General features: G+C 40.8%; 1 protein-coding gene across 3 annotated transcripts in view; it reads right to left on the reverse strand.

The window, feature by feature from the left end:
- Positions 1 to 23939, reverse strand: part of STXBP6 (syntaxin binding protein 6) — a 273913-nt gene that overhangs the window by 192019 nt on the left and 57955 nt on the right. For all 3 annotated transcript variants that reach the window (XM_032624042.1, XM_032624041.1, XM_032624044.1), the window contains exon 2: positions 9544 to 9732. In XM_032624042.1, coding sequence (XP_032479933.1) covers positions 9544 to 9697 — 154 coding nt within the window. In that variant the 5' untranslated portion in view covers positions 9698 to 9732. The remainder of the gene's footprint in view (positions 1 to 9543; positions 9733 to 23939) is intronic.

Raw genomic sequence — 23939 nt, forward strand, 5'->3', positions numbered from 1 at the left:
TCTGGGGAGGTAAACAGAAAGCAGACTGACAAATACAACCTGGCAATGCTAAGTGCTATCATGGAGATGACAGGGGAGACCAGGGAGAAATGCGAGCAAGTCTAGACACACTAACGAACTGGTCATCTAGTCTCAAGCAACCTCACTGTCCTCGTGGTCATTTATAGTTTCTTCTGGAAAATTCTGCGTGTGGTTTAGCATGACTGTAACTGGCATGGAAATATCACTCGTATTCATTCTCTCTCTCTCTAAAGGAAAAGTAACAGGAAAGAGCTGGGCAAACAAGAACTTGATCTGGGCTGAAAAGCTGGGTCCACGCATTTGTACCAGCCTCTCCCACTTCTGCTGTTTGCTTAACAGTGCACTTGACTGACCCCAAAGGATGTTTGGTTTTATTTTGCTTCAATTTTTCTTTTGATCAGTGAGGACAGGTGTAGGAAAATAACATCTCCCATTTCAGGGACAGGAACTCCACTAAGCCAGTTCTAACTCCCCACAAAAGGGAATAAAGAGACCTGAACACAGGTCCCCCGCAGCCAATATACCCAACAATGTGCAAATACTCATGAGATCAGAGTGAACGTCTTCAAACGCTCAGAAATAGAAGAGCAGTGGGCTTCCCCCTAGTATTGCAGTTTGCGTGGGGCGGTATAATTTGGAACAGAGAATTAAGAGAAGCTAGGTTTAGAAACTGGGAGTCAGAATGACCTTGAGATCCCTGGCAAGGGGGGGACACAGAGCGGAGGAGAAAGTGAACTTGAGAGGGAAAGGGAAAAAGTATGGAAGGGGAGGTAGGAAAATCCCAAGACAAATCTGGGTTTTCATGGGATTTTTGTCTCACATGACACGGGTCACAGAAGCCTATCAGACATACATTCACATGTTTTCTAAAATCTGCAGAGGAATTACATTTGTATGGCAATAACAGGTGGATGTCCCATTTAGTGACAAGGTAATAATACTGTTCATAAATCTGAGTACTTTCTAGGAATCAGGACTTATACACACACACACACACACACACACACACACACACACACGAGTTCAGTTAATCCTCAAAAGGCCCTTGGGATATGGATATTATTTCCATTTTACAGATGAGAAAACCGAGTATCAAAGACTTGAAAGACCTAGTACAAGCTAGTATTTTACCCCAAGTCAGTCTTATGCCTGCGCCCGTGTTCTGCACAGCTGGGCTGGGAGAAGGTCTGGAGCAATAGAGACCCAAGCGCCTCTGACTGCAACTTACTGATGAATGAACCCCTGATGATGTTTAACGCGAAATACAACAGCAAAGAGCACTAACATCTAAAAGGGGTAAAAACCACGAACACCAAAGAACGCATGGGCATGAATCAAAACCCTGTCTACTGCTAGGCTACTGTTTAGGACATTGGCCAGGTTCCCAGCACCTTGCCAGCAACATCCCAGAAGGAGAGCTGCCTTAGTTTGCAATCTCCCGAACCTCCACTTGCTTTACCTTTGCAATTAGTCAAAACTAATCAAAACGAAAATAAGTGAATCAGCTGTGAAATCCCTGCTCTTCACAGTGGGCTGTGTGGTGGGAGAGAGCACAGATGGAGTTTCCTTTTTAAAGGAAATGTTTTGGCACTAGCCTCTGTTAAGAGTTTTCCCTTGTTTCCATCTGGTTTTAGTATTGGAACACGTACATGAGAGAATGGAAAAAGAAAATTCTGTTGGCGTGCTAAACCACTAGAAAAGCTAAGGTGGTCAACAGTACATCCTCTAAATCCCTGGAGATTGAAACGCTTTGCACAAGGCATGTTGTCACATTGTTTTTAAGGAAGGGGAGAGGTCATTTTCTCGGGTCCAGGCCTGTCCTGAAAAAAAATTTTAAAGAGTGCACACTTGGGAGGGAGAGGGACCCAGATTTGAGCCTCAGCCTTACCACCATCTAGCTGTCTGCCCCTGGGCAGTGTACCCGCCCACTTTAAACCTTGGCTATTTCATGGAAAGTAGAAATGACAACAAAAGCCACATCACAAAGCTGTTGTGAGGATTAAGTGACATCACATCTGTTAAGTGCTTTGTTCTCCATTTTTGGAGTCTCCTATTCACAAGGCTTTAGAAAAGACAAATATTATTACTACCAGTTTTCTCAGGAAGAGATCTAGAACCATCAAGGAAACTCTAAAACAATTTTAAGGCATCTACTTTTTTTTTTTTTTTTTTTTTACTGCATAACTGAAGAAAAGTTCATACATGGCGGTGTCCTTGTCAGGAGCCTCTCAGAATTTCCCCGGAGAATTGATTTTCTCTAATTGTATTCTAATTGACTCGAATACATCCGCTGACACTCTCATTCTCCTGTGGGGCTTCCTTAACAGCCTAGATACTGGTGTAGAGGACTGTCACCTCCCAGCCAAAACCAACCAAGCCTAAACTGGTAGGAAAGTAGAGTAATCGTGAAACGTAATTATCTCTAAAGATGTACGAGGGAGTGTGAGAAAAGATGCTTGGTTTGGAAAGTCCTCTCTCATATAACTCTTATGCCTAAGAGACAGACAGACAAACAGAGGAGCACAGTGTCTAAGGCAATACAGGCCTAGAATCAAAGCACCTGGGTTTAAATCTCTGTTTTGTAACTCACAAACCGATGACCTTGGACCAGCCAATCGAATTCCGTATGCTCAGTTCCCTCATCTACAAAATGAGGATGGTACTGTTATCTACCTCATTGTCATAAGGATTAAATGAGTTAATATATGTAAAGGGCATAAAACCATGCCCAATATAAGAACTCAATAAATACTATTACTACTATTAGTATTATTACTACTCCTAATTCATAGGGGGACTGGTGCTTCTCTAACCTTATTGAGCACTGAAGCATGTGGTGGGTTCATGGCAGGTGCTACACTGAAGGTCATTTACAAGTGACACCTGGTGGCAACATCCGCTGAGCCAGAAAACAGTGCAGAAGAAAACCCTCTCTACTTTTAACTTCATGTAACCAAGGATATCATTGCAAATGTTTTAATCCAGTGTGTCTATGCACATGTCACAAAAGGGCCAAATTCTCAATGTAAAATATAATAGAAGATATTATATTTTTCTAAAATAAAAAAGGATGTACAAAGAATCATATGATCATGGCACTGGAAATAATTGTTTTTGATTGCACTGTCTTCTAGAGCTACTTAAAGTTTTAGGGCTGGATTTACATACCAAATCTCTATAATAAAGAGATAAAAAGCTTACCCTGGGCTTCCCTGGTGGCGCAGGGGTTGAGAGTCCGCCTGCAGATTCAAGGGACACGGGTTCGAGCCCCGGTCCGGGAAGATCCCACATGCCATGGGGTGGCTGGGCCCGTGAGCCATGGCCGCTGAGCCTGTGCTCCGCAACGGGAGGGGCCACAACAGTGAGAGGTCCGCATACCGCAAAAAAAAAAAAAAAAGCTTACCCTGATGTATGTTCCAAATGGAGGAGAGTCTATTACTCAATAACCTCAGAAATGAGATAGAAGACACAGTACAGGTCAAAACTGTTCAACGTCTTTATGAATTTTGAAGAGTTAGGGAGAAACCTGTTCCTTAAAATATGGCTCACTCTACACCACAAGCCCTCCTGACCTACGTCAGAAAAAATGAGGTGCTGTGGCACTACAAGCATGGCCAATGGGGCCACAAGGACTGGGTGGATTTCTGTTACTTCAAAAGTGGTGACCCTGGGACATCACGACCTCTCTGATGAACACTGGTGCCTTTATCTGGGAAAAGAATATACCACCCAATTGGGATAGGGATAGGGATGTTGTGAGGATTAACTGGAATTAAAACAAATAATAAAACATACACAGGATGATTTTTATTTTCTTCTACATAATATCTGAAAGATTGGTATTTTCAATATTTACTACTTCTATAACAAAGTATAATAACATATATATCATTATTACAGTTGTTTTGTATTTCTTCTTTCACTACTAATACCTTTGTCCATCTCTGAGTTCACTGTGGATTTCTTCATTTTTCCTGGAGAAAAACTCTTAGAAAGTCAGCTCACCACTCCTGAATAAACCATTTCTATCAAGGTCAAATTTCATCTGTCATGTATTTTTTCCTTCTCTCTCTTCTAATATTTATAGACCTTGTAATGAGATCCTGTCTGACTTTAGAAAGTAGATAAAAAGAATTTCTTATGCCAGATCTCTGACAATTACCTTTGGTTACGCTAATCCAATAGCAACCTATAAAAAATGTCCTCAAACCCTCATAATTGGTTTGAATGTCCATTTGGATTATTAACAACCTGAATTTCTCCCTATATGATTATGTATGAAATTTGCTATAAAATTTCCAAGGGGGTTCAGAATCCTAGAACCTCAGGGCCTAAAAGAAGCTTTGAACTTGTCAACTGAATTGAAGCCCAGAAAAATTCAGAGCTTTGACCATGGCTAGTCAAAAAGAAAAGGACTAAGATGTATTCTTTTGATAGAATTGAGTACCATATATATATCATTATGTCAAGTACAGCAATAAGACAACGCAGAGCATAACTCCCCAAGACAGTGAAACTTCTCAACCTTAGCTTCAGTATCTCATGCATGACACTTTCAAGATACAGGTAAGTTTCCCCACTACCTCTAGTGCTGCATTAGTAGGGCCTAGGTGGAACCAGGCCATCCATAAAATTCTAGAGGTTATTCTAAGGAACACCCAGGACTGGGAACTACGGAGATAAAGAACAGTATTGCCAAGTCCTAGCCTCCTAATCCCCATCATTACCTTCCATGGGGATCCATTTACATAAATGGCTTCATCAAAGATCACTCAGAACTTTTTTTTTTTTTTTTACGGTACGCGGGCCTCTCACTGTTGTGGCCTCTCCCTCTGTGGAGCACAGGCTCCGGACGCGCAGGCTCAGCGGCCATGGCTCACGGGCCCAGCCGCTCCGCAGCATGTGGGATCTTCCCGGACCGGGGCACAAACCCGTGTCCCCTGCATCGGCAGGCAGACTCTCAACCACTGCACCACCAGGGAAGCCCAGAACTTTTTTTTAATAATAAAATTTTGCTCTCTACAAATCTAAAATCATTCTGAAAAGATTAAGATTCTCTGTTTTAAGAACAGAGAATGTTTTAATCACAAAAATTAAAGTTTATGTAAGAGAGTGTATTAATTACAAAAACTGAAGTTTCTTCATGCTCCTTCTATGGGGAGCAGCCAATGAAAGATTTTTATCCATTTACGTATATGAAGGGTAGCATTATACATCATGCATACTGAATTAAAACAGGATCAGGAAAATAGATTTTAAACAGGAAATTATGGAATGTTCAGTAGGTAACTGGCCTCTAATAGCAAATTGATATTAACTTCTTAGCATGCTTCTACTGTAGTATTTTTTTTTTTTTGATAGGTAAGAAGTGCACTTATTTAGAGAGAAACACTCTCCACGGACAGTGTCTAGTGTAGTATTATAGACCCAAATTTCATGGAGGGGGCAACTGATTATACAAATAGTTGTAGGCAGAGCTTGCTTTACAGTTTGAATGGGTTAACAGCTCTAAGTTATAAATAAAGTCCATACTATCATCAGGTATTTAGTAAGCTATCCATTTACATAGCATCTTCCATTTAAGCATCTATTGTGTCTATACTCAGCAATGTGCCGGGTGCTATAAGGAACTATGGAGACACAGATCAGATAGATGGAAACACAGGTTTACATGATACACAGCTGCTTCTGTCTGAGGACTCAAAAGGCCATCTAGGATAACTTCTCATACCTTTAAGGGAGAGGGCTAGCCTCTGTCCATCTTATGGAGCAGACTAAGAAGGTTAATTAATTCTTATGATCATCCCACAAGTGATTCTGTAAGACATTTTTTAGAATCAATTTTACCAAGATATATTTACATGTAATAAAATGCACCCATTTTAAGTGTGTAGTTTGATGAGTTGGTGGTTACTTGTGATACACCCAAGTAAGCACCACCACAATCAACATATAGAACCCTTACACCACTGCAAGAAATCCCCTCATGCTCCTTTGCAATCAATCACCAACTCCACCCCCTGGCAACCACCAATGGGCTTTCTGTCACTATAGCTTAAGTTCTGTCCATTCTAGAATTTCATATAAATAGAATCATACATCATGCCATCTTTTCCATTTTTTTCACACATAACACAAGGCTTTTGAGATCCATCCATGTTGCTGCATGTATTAGTAGTTCATTTAATAACCAGGTAGCATTCCACTGCATAGTTAAAAAAAATAATTTTATTCACTCACATATAGATGGACATCTGAGTTCTGATTTTTGGTTATTATAAATAAAACTGTTATGAAACTCTATGTACATGTCTTTATGTGGACATATGTTTTTATTTCTCTTGGGTAAATGCCTAGGAACAGACTTGTTGAGTCATATAAATGCAAGTTTGACTTTATAAACAACTGTCAAATTGTTTACCAAAGCAATTCTATCATTTTTACATTCCCACCAGCAAAGTATGAGAGCTCAAATTGCTCCACATGCCTGCCAACACTTGGTATTGTCAGCCTTTTTAATTTTAGCCATTGCTGAAAAGAGAAACTGGAAACCAATGCTTTAAGAATGTTAATCACAGAGGCCTCTCAGTATGTAAGTATCTGCATACCATTCAAGAAGCCAGCCAGGAAGTCCAATGAGAAACAATCAAATTCTATCCCAAAGCTCCATGGATGAATTGGAGAGGTTATTTCTCTCCTTACACAATTATAGCTAAATAACTCAAGAAAGATCTTATTTCCTTTGCTCCAGCACCATTTTGGATTCCCCTAGGGAATATACAACCCGCTCTGAAAATAATAAGTCTCATGATCACAGGCCTCTCCCTCTCAGATTATAAACTCTGCCAAATACTGGTGGAAAAAAATTCACACAAAGAATCATTACTAAAAGATACTGGATATATAAAACACCCATGCTTACATGCATATGTTGGCAAACTTTTAAAGCTTTGATACTGTTCTCTTTAAAAAAAGAATATAACTCTTTATGCTGTTTGAAAAGTGGTTAAAAATTATTTGCAGACACTGCCCTAATTTGGACAAATTTTGCCTATTCAAAATGGAGAGCCGGTTTTCATCATCCAAACCACAAGAGTTCGGACTCCCAGAAAGCACAGGAGGTTCACACTGATAGCAGGAAGGAACAGCTGTCATTCCAGGGCTCTGCTTTCACTTCACAGCCTCCTATGTGAGTTGAGCTACAAAGACTAAACAGGAGACAAGGAGGAACTCAGAATCCAGTTCATCTTTCAAAGAAGCCGCCCTTCCTCTGCCTGGAATGCTCCCTGCACCCACACCATTTCTTTTCAGAACCAGTGAGGCCCTACTTTTCTTGCAGCTCTGGGTTCTCCCAACCAGGTCAAATCCTCCTCACACATGCTTTCACATCACTATATTTTTCCTCTTTAACCATTTCCCAGTTAATAATTATGTTTATTTTAGTGAATAAAATATTAATGCCTACTGCTCCTTCCCCAACAAACAAGGTAAGCTTCATGAGTTTTTCTCCTAACTGAACCCCCAGCACCAAGAGTGCTCAGCACATAAAAAGTACTTAATAAATATGTGCGTAATTAATCAATTACTTGTTAATTAAAGCAACATCTTATCAAAGATGTACTGATAGGCCTCTACGCTTTTCATGAGTTCGAAAATAAAGGTGGCTGCTTCTTTCTCGATTACAAGAAAAATCAAACTGCAAAAACACTGTGGGTGTCAAAGTTGCCTGGCCTTCTCCTGCCCCAGTTTCCATTAAATCAGCTGCTTAAATGTCAGATCTGCTTTGTCAACCTATCCTCTCAAAATTCAAGCCCATGAAAAGGATGAAGACTTTCAGAACTCAAGACTGTCCTCCATTAGAATGCAACAGAAAAGTAATTCTCATAGTCGCAGGCTTTAAACCTGAAGGTCTTGGTGATTTGTAAAGGAGATGCAGTTATCCAGTAAGTCCCCGGTCATTATCTCGTATGGCAGGGGAAATGGTCATGCTCTTTCACCGGGAGAGGGAATTAGAGGCCCCATATCACTCTTGCAGACCTCATGATCAGTCAGAAAGAGGCTGACAATAACACGTGCCTAAAAGGCAAACAAAACGGCCCTTTTCTTCATCCACCTTTTCTGCAACTGCCTGTCTTCAAGAAATCTCAATGAAACATTGAGAGAATGGAGGTTAATTAGAATAGTGTGTGTCCCTGCTCATCCCATGTTCAGCTCAGCCCAAATACAAAACAAAATTTCTTTTAATGCATTCTATTCATTATTGGTATAAGCGAAAACTCTAGAATTCAAATTTAAAGATGTGGAAATATTTTTAAGACCTGAACCTCATTAACAAAATACTAGGAAGGTATTAGGAAAGGCTACTTCTTTAGATATTAACTGAGCCCCTATTATATGGCAAGCATTGCTCAGCACACTAAAGGAATGCAAATGTCTTCCAACAGTCACCAAATCTTATTAACCTAATTGTTACTTGGGATTTAAGAGAGACGAATATTTCAAGGTCAATTCTCATTCTAACCATTGAAAAGGCATTCTTACCAAAGGGTTATATTTCCATTTTATTTTAAACTAAGATACAGTCCTATTATTATCTCTACATGTTCTTTCTGGAAAAAAAGCTACTTCCACCTTGAAATAAATTCTGATAAACAAATGATCTGAGGCTTAATTTAAAAAAAAAAAAAAAAGCTAAAAATGGGTCTAAAAATAAAGTTTTATTCCCAAGCCACAACTGAAGAAAATTGGAAAAAAGATGAATTAAGGTAAGCCTAATTCCTCCATTGCCCAGTTACAAGAAATATCAGAAATATTACAAATGCTCCAGGTGCTCAGGTTAGCATCACCCATAGTTCCATGGAAAACTTATCCAAATTTCATCTCAAAACACTTGGTATGAATTCACAGTAAGTCCCACAGATATCCTACAATCACAAACGGAAAAAGAAAAAAAGTAATCCCACAAAATTCTAAGCTTAATAGAACAGATGTCTCTTCCTGACAAGGAACAGCTGTCAGGCAAAGCTGTGATCTATGAGCTGAGTCTACTTTCTCACATTCCATACAGTGTCGATATTTATCTTGAGACCAACTATTACTGATTATTGGCAACTCTTAAGAAAAAGAAAAGTCAGTGAAACTCAGGCTGCTGGTAGTAACAATTATGCAAATACCAGGAAGTGTTCTAAAACAAAAAATCTCAGAGGATAGCCCACTTTCTGTCAAGGCCCTAGTGAAGGAAAAGTATGGACAAACAGAAGTGTTTGCCAAACCCTTTACAGATGCTCTTAGTGAAACTGAAAGGACATTAAAATTGCACTTCATTACCTTTCCATACTAGGCAACATCAAAAGCCAAGGTGCCATGAGCAAATAAGGATCAAAGAAGGTTAACAGAGAAACAGGAAAGGAATGGAAAGGCAGGTGCATCCAAACCTTGGGCTATAACCCTCCTGGACCCCTTTAAATTAACTGCTTTAAAACAGAAGTTGTTTTAATGATATTCATATCTGATTTCCATTACCTGACAGGCAGATGTAAGTTAAATATTCGCCTTGACCTCCAGTTGCCAAGAAAGGGATCTTTTTCTTTGTCCTCCTCTTGACTTGGACAGCTCCCAGCATCCTTTCATCAAGAGGTGCAAAAATTTCCTTGCTGATGGCAGACTTGGCACTCATTGTTGACCGAGCAAGCAGGGCACGCAGTGAGTTTTCTAAAGAAAAAGAAAAGGCAAGCTGGAATTGGCAGTATTACAAGGGCTCGTATAAGAATGAGCAGCAGATATGAACCAGCAATCCCACTCCTGGGCAAACAGCCAGAAAAGATGAAAACTCTATTTCAAAAAGATACATGCACCCCAACGTTCACAGCAATACTATTTACAATAGTCAAGACATGGAAACAATGTAAACGTCTATCCATAGATGAATGGATAAAGAAGATGTGGTGTACACACATAATGGAATACTACTCAGCCATAAAAAACAATGAAATAATGCCATTTGCAGCAATATGGACGGACCTAGAGATTATCATACCATGTGAAGTAAGTCAGAGAAGGACAAATATCATACGATATCACATATGTGGAATGTAAATAAATGATATAAATGAACTTATTTATAAAACATAAACAGACTCATAGACATAGAAAACAAACTTATGGTTACCAAAGGGGAAAGGGTAGGGAGGGATAAATTGGAAATCTGGGATTAACAGAAACAACACTACTATATATAAAATTAGATAAACAACAAGGACCTACTCTATAGCACAGGGAACTATATTCAATATCTTGTAAGACCCTATAATGGAAAATACATATATATGTGTAACTGGATCACTTTGCTGTACACCTAGAACACTGTAAATCAACTAAAATAAAAAAAAAGAATGAGCAGCAAGTTGATTCACACAAGAAGTAATTTTCAATTTGTGGTTTAACCTCTCACTTGCTTGAAATGCATCATAGAATCATTAAAAGGCCTTTACATTTGTAATAACTGTGAAAAAACTCAAACATAAAAAGAATACAGATTTACTCGCTGAAAATGACAAACGCAATGTGAGATGAGCAGCACAAAATGAGATCTAGAAAGTGTGTCAGTCTCTATCCCAGCTGCACCTGACTCTAACAGGCAAGTGGCACCCACCCCATTCCCATCCTGTAAGGACCATGATTTCACATTTCCAGCTGAGATCTTTCCACTGTCTAAAAATCTTTAAAGTCAAGAGTTCTTTATGCAACTTCAAAATCTCCTTTAACTCTAATGTAAACCCATTTCCCTAATTCTATTCATAGCAGAAATAATTATATCATCTTCCACATAATAACTATATATGCAACAGAAGACCATTAATTTAATCACCCTTCAGCTGCTTTGGATCAGGCTACGTAATTAATCCTTATTTATTAGCCTCTTTCAACAGGTCCTATTTTCCATTGCTCCTCTGCCTCTCATTGCCATGCTCTGGACCCTCGCCAAATTCTCCACAGTTTCCTTCAGCCAAAGTGGACACAGAATTCTAAAAAAATGTCTGACTAATGCCAAGTATTTTGGAAATGTTACCCAGCAGTTCCCACATGTTATGCTCCTGTGGTTAACTGGCAGTGCGTGCCCAATAATTAAGAAAATAAAGCATCGTGTTGCTGACTCCCAAAGAGTCCGCCCCCACCCTTCAAATTTACATATACACAGTCCCCATGTTATATTTAGTTTTCCCAAGTTGTACTTCCCTAAAGGTCTTGATTCTGCTTATTTGTGTCCTTTATATTCAAGGTCAATCTGAATTTTAACCCTCTATCATCCAAAAACTCAGCTGCAACTTGAGTAAATGTTTCCTATTCCATCAGCCTAGTCAGAGTCTATGTCTCAAGCAGTAACCAACATTTGCTCAAGCAAATAACAAATCAGAACTAAAGGTGCAGAGAAGGCCAATGGGTTGGTCATGCAGGCTGTACAGAGCATTCAGAGATCCTGCAGAGGGATCAACAGCACAGCTATATATGGTAACAGTAGCTCAAAGAGCTGGTCAACCTACTGTAAAATCAAGCCAGTTGGTAAACCAACACCTATTACGTGCCACCTCAATGCTCAGTATAGAGATATAAGAAATAACTAAGATATGCTCTCTGCTCTCCAGGAGTTGACTACTGACTACATCAAAGGTTTCCCTTACATCCAGATGATTTATGATGCAAGACCGCGAAACATCCTTCCCAATGCAAGATTCACAAATGCTGCCCACACAGCTGTCCACCTGTAACTGGTCCCCCACCTGTAACCTCATGGTAGGAAAGAGGTATATTAAAAAAGAACCTTCCCCTGGTTAAAGAAATTTCTCGTGGTTTCAGTTCTGTAGTAGGTTTTCTTAGTGGCAGCAAGAATAAAGAATACATAGTGTTGGTGTTTATTATCTATCTATACCTCTACCTATACATTATAGATCTATGCCCAGATCATGCCATTTTATCATTGCCATCAGGTTCTTCCTACTAGCTGAGTACAAAATGATGACGGAGTTTCTCAACGTGCTGACCTCTAACTGACACCCTGTGATTTCCTAGAAGTTAGCAAACAGAATTTCCCCCACTGCGATTTACCCCATGACTTTGCTATGCAGGGTGTTATAATTTACAGGGACTTTTTTTTTTAAAAAAGAGAGAAACTAGTTCTTTTCTAGCCCCAAGGCCTCTCACCTCTCAGCATTTGGGGACACATGAAAGAGAAAGCCAGTGGTAGCACAGTGGCTTCAAACGTCCGATAAAAACAATGTAGAAAGAAAGTCATCTTCCCAAACTCATCAGGCATTCTCTAACCAGCGCCTTCCCAACTGTGACAAGGCTTTTGCTTTTCCAACTCAAATTCACATTTTTCAAAACTTGTGGTTAAAAGAAATAGAGATTTATCATTGTATTATGCAAAATCTGTCAGAGAAAAAAAAAGAAAAGGAACAACATGCATGTGCTACTAAATTTTCAGGAAATCTTGCTCTTCTTTTGAAAAACTGGTAAGAAATGGAAATGGCCTTTTGCTGTTTTTTTTGTATGGATATTCAGCATCCAAGAACAAGAGAGAGAAAAAAAGAGGAAAAATAAAACCAGTAACTTCACCAACCACAAGTTTGGAATCAGACAAACTTGGGTTCAAATCTTATTTCCAAAACTGAAGACCTGTATGTGGGTAAATCTCTTAAAATTCAGACCCTCGGTTTACTCACTGCAACATGGAGAAAGCTTCACCTAATTCGTGGAAGCACTGAAAGAATTAGACGAAACAATGCATGCAAATCACTTATTCTGGTGCCTGAATCATAATGAATGCTTAAAGTGGAAAATTTTTATTAACTCTCCTACTAAGATATGAGAAATAAAAGACCCTCTGAACTTGCAGAAACTAAGTAAATGTAGCCATCCATAACAGAAGGTATTTGTAAAAGAGAAACTCGATTTTATTTACCAAAGCTTTGCTTTTCTCACTCACGGGTATGAAACCCTCTAAATATGGAAAAACAGTTTAACATATGGAGGGCTCTGTATAAAGTGTTATCAGGATGAGCTATTTATAGGTTTCACCCTCAGGAAACTCACTCGCAAGAGACTATCAGGCTCTTTTTTTTTTTGGCGGTACGCGGGCCTCTCACTGTTGTGGCCTCTCCCGTTGTGGAGCACAGGCTCGGGACGCGCAGGCTCAGCGGCCATGGCTCACGGGCCCAGCCGCTCCGCGGCATGTGGGATCTTCCCGGACCGGGGCACGAACCCGCGTCGCGTCCCCTGCGTCGGCAGGCGGACTCTCAACCATGCGCCACCAGGGAAGCCCAATCAGGCTCATTTTTATGGGAAATTGTCTAAAGTTTTTGTCCAGGCCAAGGATACTAACAAGCCTGGGAGCACGCGTGTATGTTTCTGATGCCACCTGGAAACGGGAATGGACAGTGGATTAGAAGAGAAAGAATCAGAACGTAAAAGGGGTGCTAATGTAGCTTCATGGAAGTAATCTATGAGTGTCTCCCAAACCTGACTGCACATCTGAACTCGGCAAGGAGAGCTTTTCAAAAATGCAGACCCCTGGGCCCCTCCTTTACCCCCACCAAATAAGAATCTTGGGATCTGTAGTTTAAACAACTCTCTAACTGCAGCCATCCTGACATCTAAGTGAAAAGCTGACAGCCTAACTAAGGAGGAACTGTGGGGACGGAAAGGAGTGTATTCTCAGGAGAGAATACAGGAAGAGAATGTACAGGACTTTTTCTCTCCATTCAACCAAGCAGATTTCTCAGGTCTTAGATCTTCCTACTGGTAAATCAATGTCCAGCCCACAGCTGGACCTCTTTGTAAGGAAAACAAGATGAATGCACAGCGGTGGTACACCACTGACCACAGTTACTCCAACCTACATCCCCCTGAAGGGGAGCAGGACATGCCGCCCCGAAATATACTGCTTTAGTATATTGATTGTTTTGAGCCAAAGGTATCTGAAAAACAGCAAATGTAGGGACAGGCTTTCTCTGAATTCCCTTTATCTGTCTAAAGACAGATCCTCCAAAAGGAACTCAGTTGTTATAAATCCCCTCTCCAGGAGTTTCATCCACCAAAGACTGATTCTTGTCACAGGACAGTAGACTAGAAGTCGACACCACACTCAGACACACTCTGTCACAAACTGTCACACCTCCTATCTAGTCTTGTAAGGGCCCATTCATCTTCTCTAAAAATCTTTTTCTCTCCCCTAAGAGGTCTACACCCCATCCCCCTTCCCTAATAATATGGTATTTAATCCTGAATTCTAAGCCACCTTGGGAATTATTCATTTTTCCCGGGGTATCTCCCATGTATACACAAGGTATACATGTTAATAAACTTCTGATTGGTTTTCTCTTGTTAATCTGTCTTTTATTACAGGGGTCTCAGCTAAGAACTCAGAAGAGTAAAGGGAAAACTATTTTTCCTCCCCTACAACCCATGGAAGTTTTCTCTCTTCCTGGTCCACAGCTTCTAAAGGCTATAATTACAAAGCTTTCCCATCCAAGAAACCAACCTACAATATGATTTGCAAGTCAAAGCAGCTGGCTGCCTTAAGTGGTAGTTTTGGAAACTAATCACAGTTAGCTTTCCTCTCCCTCAAGCTTTTTCATCTATCTTCTTCTCCCTTTAAGCCATCTAACCCATAACCACTTTTGTCAGTACACTGTTATGGTAGTGAGATGGCCCTGCACCTACTATCCTCCTCTCCAGGAGGAGTTGTAAACTCCAAGGACCTCACGGAGGAGGCAGATGAAGTACGTAAGTTAAGGGGTAGAGAGGTAAGCTGTTTTTGCATTCCAACACTAACATTTTCCATTTCCAGTACTTGAACTGACACGTGTCCTCTGTGGTCAAGAGACAAGGAGGAGTGGTAGGAACTCATTAAAACCGCAGATGACCTGTGGTGGTGCACTCACCATCCTGCAGGTGGGTCTAAGGCGGTGGGGGTGACAGGGCTTAAATATTTCTCACCTGAGAGGTAAGCGCCGCCTCTGGTGAAACAGAGGCGCCATTTATTTCGCTTAATATTATTAGATAACAGAGTCTCTAACCTCATTCACTTGCCACGCTTCACATGCAATCTTCTGATCATGGTATAGCACTGGCTATGCCAACACAAGTAATCTGGACTGTATGACGATTATATTCCCATTGCCAGCAAGTAACCAGAATGCCTGGTTTTAGACGTCACCCTCTTAAACTAGTTACTATGACTCAACCCTGAGGTAGATGCACTCAAAACCAGCCGATATCAAGTTTCAGAATTCTGCAAGTTAACAGCCAACAGGATATCATCCCAGAACACTTTTGGGGAGAATCAGCTGGTCTCTAACTAGTGCATGGGAACTCTAGTGAGGTGACCTCAAATAACTTAGAAATAAGGTTATTCTCTAAGATAGGACTTCTCTACATTGCCACTTTGTTTCCGAAATTCTACAAATACAACTTGACTCTCGCCTTTAATTGGATGACACTAATCGTGCACCCAGATCCCATTGCCTTCCTGCTTTTAAATCCATGTGTCTAGCTGGCAAGTGAGCATTTCCACTAAGAGTTAATTTAGACTCAGTCTTGTCTCTCCAACCCTCCAAGTCCCCATAACAACTAACCAATGACCAAGTTCTGTAGATCCAATTTAATATTTCTGGGCACCACCAGATCCTCTTCATCCTCACATCCTCTCCCTTAATTCGGATCCCCATCGTCCCTGGTTTGAAAGATCTGGATGCCTCCTAAAAGGGTTCTAGTACCGCTCCCATCTTGCTACCATTGTCCCCCTATACTGTCCAAGGTAAATACTCTAAAGGGTAAATATGCTTCAGGTATACCTGTATTCAACTGTTTCTACTCCATGCCTCATGTCCTGAAAGAGAAACACAATTACCTTGACAAGGAACTGGGGGATGTTATAAATACTGAGGCCGAAGTAGAGAAATGTTAAATTGCTTCCCTTAAACTCCACAGTATTTAAGTACTAAAGGTTACAAGTCAGATGTTATTACACAGTCATTAAACTTAGAGATAATCTAAAAATGTTAGCTGTACTCCAAAATCCAAAAACTTCACTTAGTAGCCAGAAAATATGCAACTTGTTAGGCAATAAAAATCAATTTTATTTTTTCTTGTTCCATAAATGAAGACCAATGAGATAATTTGAGGTCAATTTAGCTACTTTATAAAAATTTACGCAAGTAAGGGTTACTGATTATTATAAATATGCAATTCTACTTCGACTTAAACAACTTTACTCTTGGATAAGACAGTTCTCAAGATGAAAACTTTAGTCCATCCGTAGCATGTAAGCATGAGGATAAATCAATTAGACGAAAGTTTCAACCTACCAGCCAATTTTTCCATGTACTTCAACTATTACTCTCAACTAAAAGTTCTTATAAATAGAAATTAAAATGGGAGTTAGATATGCCACTAGACTAGACAGATAACTTTGATCTGGTGATACCATTCAAAGTTGACAATTGCAATCACTACGAGTTCATCATTCTTTCTGGTAGAAACAACAAGGGCTAAGGAAGGGGCTTGCCAATGGTATAAAACCAGAAGGGGATGGCAGACCAAGAACCCATACTTAAGATTTCCCAAGATTTACAAAGATTGAGACTAAGTCAATGTCATACAGCAAATCTGCTAAAAATATCCTAGAAAGAGCCAGAAACTTACAAACAGGAAAAATTAAAATTTTAAGTATACGTATAAAAGCTAAAAATATTCTCTATTCTGCTAGAAAAATATTTGGAGATAGACCAAAAAAATATATTAAAGGGGGAATTCCAAACAAAGACTGTGTATATCAACATCAACTGGGGGTGCCCAGGTCTTGTTCACACAGATTCAGGGTACCTGTGGCGGCAAGGTCTGGGATTTGTTTTCTTGATGATAACTTTGATTTATTCCACTGTACAACCAGGTCCAGATCCACTGTCTCTGGGTTTTTGTTTTTTTCTCTGTATTTAATGAATTATTTATAAAATAAAGACTCCGTAAACCTTTTTTGAGAGTACATGGCAGATGCTCTGTAAAGCTCTAGTAATGAGTCACTGAGGTTTGTACAGCACTTCATGATTTACAAAACACCTCCATGCAATCCCAAGTATACAATCAAGACAGCTGCTAAATGCATCTTCCAAAGCTTGCTCTTTTTGTAAATTAGAATCTTTAGGTATGTGCGTTTATGAATGGTTAACTATGGCATTTTTAACCCACCCCTGTTGGTCACAGGATTATGAAGAAGTTATAATTCCTCTCTTACAGAGATTAGTATTTGAACTGAAACCTCTAGAACCAGCAACTCCACTACGAGAGAAAAAGGAAATGTTGTGTGTATTATACATGATGCATGCTTACTTCAGATCCATTTTTAAGAGCAAAACATTATAAACAACCTAAATACCCATCAATATTCAATCTACATTGTTAAAATGCTGTATAGCCCTTCAACCCAATGGACTATCACACAATCTTTCAAAATCATGGCAAAGATCTATAGATACTAACTTGAAATAATACAGAGTGAAAACAAGGAAGTTACAGAACAGAAAATGAGCTCATGAATGTAAACGTATATGTGTGTACTGATATGCATAAAGAGATTTCCAGAAAAAAGTCTGCCAAAATGTTAATATGATTATGTCTGGGTTTTGAAACAAAGAAAAATAGGTCTAAGATTCTACAGGGCAGTATTCTTATTCCACTATAACTCGACTACAGTGTTCCTTAAAAAAATTTGTTTTTGAGGTACACTCTCTCTCCCCAAACTGGAAGATATATCAAAATTTATTTTATTGAGATCCAATTATCAGTCTGCCCTACTCTCTTTTCAACTCCAGTCCAGGCATGGTGTTGGGAATCCCAAAGGTGAAAGCGGATACATTTCCACCTTCAAGGAGTTGTGAGAAAGGAGAGCAGATGTTGTGAATGATTACCACAAGGCCTGGAAGTGATTTTGGTGAGAAGAAAACGTCACCTTTCCTCTGAGCAAATGCAGCTCCATGCCGGGACCCACGACCTGGTGAGCAGAATGCCAGCCAGATGTCCACTTGCACCTGTTCGCTTGGACACAATCCCTGGAGCAGTGCAAAAGCAGCACAGCCACACACGGCAACCCTGGTCATGACCCTTAGCTCCTTGAGGAAGGAAAAGAAGCTCTTTTTTACCATCAGGCTACCAAATACCATAAGACCTGGCTGGCTTTCTCTTCCGTGTATATACTAACCCTCCTCTTGTATGAGACATTATGTTCACAGGATCCTCCAAGCCGGTGACTCATGTCTGCTTTAATTATAAATCTAGACTATTGTCATCTCCTCTTTCCTTGTTTATATGTTCAGTAAGCACATTCTTCTTGTAGGCTTAATATCCAAAGAACAAACCCTTCTCTGCACCCAGACCACAAGACCTGTGTTTACACAAGTTTATTTACGTGGTGGGTGGACTTTTTAGCCACCTTGTCGATCACTTCCTAACTTTAACAGATGATATGACAAAGCCGAAAAATAACATTACCAAGAACAAAAAAAGGCTGCTGGGAATACACCATTTGGAGGATTTGTTGAGGGATTTATTCTGTAATAGAACCTCCACATTCACAAGTTTAAATTTCCAGGATCAGCTAAGTTGCTCCTACAGTACCCGTATACCGACTCGACAGTGATGGGGAGAAATAAAGTACCAAAGGGAAGGGCAGGCTGGGGGTGCACTCACTGGATTATGACAGAATTATTGATCCAAAGTGTGAGGCAGGCCTTAAAAATGAGTTTAAGCATATCAAAGAAAGAACAAAGGGTTATAAGGGAAAATGAACCAAAAGGAGCTCCAATTGTTGGCATCCCCCAATTTTCGAGTACTCATGTCATTGTGGTGCCCAACAGCTAGCTGGCAAACTAACAAAACAATATGTTGGCCTGAGAGCATTGTTTATTAACGACACTCATTATAGACAAATCTATTCTAACCAAATATGGACCAAGCCACACGAAGACTGACAACATGAAAATAAACATTTTAATTGCGTGCCACGCTCTGTACTGATTGCTGAATTAGCGTGCTTCTTCTACTTACGCTGAAGATAAAACAACGGGGGAGACACTGAACCCACACATGAAAGGAAGTGGAAGACAGTGTGGTTCAGGTGTTTTCTCTTTTTGATGTATACAGAAGTTTACAACAGAAGTTTTGGATTAAAAAATAAAGACCGAACATATCAACCATTAAAAACAAACAAATCAATGAACAAATCCTCCAGCAAGCATAAAATAAGCCTTTTATATCGATATCTGTTAACTCAAATCTTAGGTAAATTATAAATTCTCTTGATTCAGCTATTTCTGTTTTAGAACAGACCTGGAATATAACACTAAAAAGGTAATAAACCTTTAAAAAGACCCTCCAATTTTTAGTGTACGAAACCTACAAACCCAAAAAAGTAGTTGAAACAAGTTATATATTTTCTAAAAATCAGAGAAAACTTCTCAAAATAGTCTCTAAATCATCAATTCTGAGAATATTTCCTACTTGAATCCCTCATTTGGAGAATATCATCTCTTTATAATTTCTTGAGAGAGTTTCAATTCGTTTTCTGTAATTGACATTTTATCAGTGTTATACTCTGACATGAAGTCCTTCACAGCAATGAGGGGCACAGAAGAAATGTGATACATCCAGAAGCCCTGTTATACATATTTACACTGTCAACTTAAAAGACTAAGGACTCTGTCCTTCAATGGCTCAATTTCACAAATGCGATTTTCAATAAGGTCATTAAACTCTTCCCATACGGATCAAGCCAAGGATTGTCATTTCAACTTTAATCAGTCTCCCCAACAATCAAGTTCATGATTTTGTGCCTGTGCACTGGAATCTGAATGGTGCTGAAAATGATTCCCTCCCAGCCTCCAAAGGCTTTTCCCGTCAGCACCTCAAATTCCGACGGGAGATGCGTACACTTAAACGTGTGACTTTGGTATCTGGAAGTCCTCATTCGTACATTTTTACGTGGGAGAGAGGAGGGTGAGATTCCATTTTATAGATGAGGAAACTAAAGCTCAGAGTAGTTAAGTCAGTTACTCGAGATCGTGCAGCTTTTCAAGGGCAGAGCTAGGATGTGAACCTGGGAAGCGTGATCCTCGTAGTCTTTGCTCTCCCTATCTCCTATTGAAGAAATGAAAAAGGTAGGAAGAGATGAGATAGAAATACATTCCAGGTAAATCAAGACAATTTCATCTGCTTCACAGTGTTGCCTCTGATCGGCCTTGCTTTCGGGTGGACAAGATACTCTTATCATCCCTGCCCAGCTACTACAAAGATAACGGGTCAGGCTGGAGTTTGAAGTCGTTCTTTCTGGATATCTGCTCATCTTGGGTGTGCGGGTCATGCTGTGATACTGGCAGAGAGGATCACGTAATCTAGTTAGAATAGAGCTTGTTTTGATTCCACAGATGAAAACTGGGGAGTTCAGAATGCATTAGCAGAGAGGCTGTGATAAAGCTCTATCTCCACAAACAGGACAATGCCCACCAAAGCCTCATCACAGCTGTTTGCCACCCTCCTTTGGAGACCAGCTGTTTATAACAGGAGTCAACTCCTGGGAGGACCTTGGATGGCTGCCACCAGGCAGTTTTATGAACCTTGCAGGCTATTTTCCAAACCGGAAAAGGCTTAAAAATGAAAGGCACATATTTCAAAGGTTTCTGCTGGTTCTCAGGGAAAACTCCTCTTTCCACTTCCTTTGCTGTATTACCCCCCTCTGGTATTTCAAAAGCACAACTGGGACCCTCCTTGTTACCTCCTACCCCATACTCTTTCTGTGTCTTTTGTCTTCCACTGCCAAGGCTTCAAGCAACCTTAGCTGCTTCCCTAACAGCAGTGCCCCTGGCTTCACACATTTGAAACGCTTGGCAAGAGGAATTCTATCCACTTGACTTTACTGAATAGGATCTCAGCAAGACCTTCCAAATGAGCCAACCAACAACCACTGCTTGACCAATTTTGGGGGCCCTACCCACCAGCAGCTTATACTTCAGTTGAAAGATGTGTGCAAGTTCGTATGTTAGCATTCTTAAGCTTACACACGTAACAGCTGGAAGTGATATAGTGATTGTCTAGCTCATCCAATTCTCTTCCTCAAATCATAAGAAAACTGAAATCCAGAGGGTAATTCCCAAATCATACAACGAAAGAGTAGCAAGGCCACGATGAGGGCTAACCACTATTCTCCACCTTACCGCGATGTTCTCCACATAACTGCGAAGTTATGATAGCAATCCCAAGTTTGTGGAAGGTGAGAATAGGTGGTATGTCAGAAGGGAGAGGGAAAGAGAGAAAAATATCATTTATTACAGTGGCGACTCTTCTCAGATTCATCCTTTTTCTCATGAATTGGCATGGAATTAAGTGTTGGACTAGAATATCCCTAGCCCATAGATTTCTAAACCTCAACTTTTGGCTATCACCTTCTATTCCCTTGAAGTTTCACAGTTTATGTTTTCTCATTTGGCTGTCGAGGCCAAAAGCAATGATGGCCTGCCCAAATGGAACAGGTTGAGACAGTCCAAGAAGCACAGAATTGTTCTGGCCAAGTCCCAAGCCACAGGGCTCTGTGCTGACCCCAACTAACAGGAGCCCCTCCTACCGTCTCAGTGCTCTGAGCCACTGGAAGGAGAACATGCCCTGGGCAAAGGCACAAGTCTATTACCAGTCTGGGAATTAATGCTCTGGACTGGGGGGTCTCCTGGAATCACAATGCTAAGCACACCAAGAGCCTGGATCAGCTCTTATAAAGGTTTCTCAGCACTTATTCCAGGCCCTGGAAACAACAGGGGAGGAAAACAGGAATCTGTCAAGTCCAGTTCTTGTCTTTGGAACTGCACCCTTCAGGCTCAGTACAAAAACACCACCAGGTGCCTGCAATCTGTAATCAGTGCTCTATTAAAATGCTCTCAGAAATGCCGAAATTATCCTGACTTCCACACGCAGCTGCACAAGGTCCCGTTGGGTAACCGAAGAGTTCTCTACAGGTTCACTTGAGACTCCCCAGAAGCAACAAACTAGAATGCCTTGGTTAGGATCCACCATCCAATCAACAGTGAAATCTCCACGTGAGAGGGATGGATCGGTGGGTAGGCAGGCATCCCCGTTCTACGCACTGGGGATGCCACAGAATAGCCTACAAATCCAGGTCAGACGCAAGGTCCATATGCAAATGCAGATTCTGCCCCATTCGATCAGTTCTTCTGTCATTCAATGTCAACCCCTTTCTGAGTCAGCATGTTCCAGCAAATAACTAACTTCTGACCTAACCAGCTGTGCAGTGTTTGATAGGGAAGAAAAATCTATCAACTGAAAATTGAACACTACTCTAATACTAACTCAGGTTAATACTAGCACAAGTTTATAGTATCACACATTAACAAATTACACAGACGTTCAAGCACACGTAATCCAGCTCCAGAATCCAGGAACAGGGCATAGTGGTCACTACCCCCCACTCAATCTTCTAGATGTTGGGTGGTGAAAAGAAGGCTAGGTTTGCAATCAGATGATCAGGTCTGAGCTCTGTCTTTGCCTTTACTTGACGAATAATTTTGAGTAAAATTCTAGATCTCTGAGAGCCGTACCTTCAATTTTAAGATGGGGGTAGTGCCACCCACTTCACAAGACTGTTGTGAAGGATGAAGGAGGAGGAAAACAGCTCCCTGGGTCAGCCTGCTTTTACCTGGGGTGCCCTGGTCCTTGAAAGGCAGACGGGCATGTAAGCATGTCAGCTTATACCTGCAAAAGCATATACACGTCACAGAGTATCTTACAAAGCTTACTTCCAGTGTCATCTTATTTCATCTGCCCAATTTATGAGGGAGGTATCATCATCTCTCCCAGACACGTAAAGAGCATAAGGCTCAGAGAAGGGAAAAACCTGGATGGCTCTGCTAGACTCAGCCAGAAGAGAGACGGGTTTTCTTCCCGCAGTCCTGTCCTGTTTCCATCGCACCTCTCTGCCTCACCATATGGAACTGCCAGCTTACACAGGAAAAGAATGACAGAGCTAACTGAAGTCTGCCCCAATGTGGACGCAGTGCTGCTACACCGGAGAGACGCAGGGTGGTGTAGACAGTTAAAGAAAAAAAGGGCAAGAAAAGGCACACACAAGGAGCAGAGCTGGGATAAGACACAACCTCACTTATCCAATAGGCAACACTGTCCTAGACACGGAGGACACTAAGGTCAAAGCAGTCCTTTCCCTCACAGAGTTTACATCCTAGTGGAGAAGAAGAACAATCAACAAGCAGGCAATTCTATGCAGCATTTGAGAAGAAATTAATCAAGACTGGTCCCCTGGGTTCAGCAATTAAGCAAGGGGCTGATGAATAACAGTCACTATCATTCACCACTCACGGTCAGACGGGGAAATACATCATGTGCAGCTCAAGCTCTCCAAGCCTTCTAAGAGGACAACCATCCAGCTCTGATGACCATTTCTGCTCCAAACACATTATTCCTTATTATCAGAGGTAACGAAGAAATTCCACCGTGGGACAGGACCTATCCTTCTTCACACATTTACTGAGTAATTTCCGTGACGTGGGCTTTGTACAAGGGATGGAGATTCCAGACCAGTTAGATCCATCCAATGGAAAGAGTCTAGTCGAGGAGAAGCACAAGGAAACGGGCCACCCTGGACCAAATGAGGAGTCTGAAGCCGCTGCTTCACAGCAGCAGAAGAGGCAGGTATTTTAATCCTTCAGAGGCTGGTGATCAGGAGCTACTTACTCTGCTAAGCCTGTCCTTGAGATGTAATTAAAGAATTTATTTAGGTCGACCTGCACGGATTATGCAGGGAGATCCACTTTGATGGAAAGCCATGGAAGCTGTTAACTCTGAGTCAC

Source organism: Phocoena sinus, chromosome 2 (genome assembly GCF_008692025.1).
Source record: "Phocoena sinus isolate mPhoSin1 chromosome 2, mPhoSin1.pri, whole genome shotgun sequence".
Classification (NCBI taxonomy): domain Eukaryota; kingdom Metazoa; phylum Chordata; class Mammalia; order Artiodactyla; family Phocoenidae; genus Phocoena; species Phocoena sinus.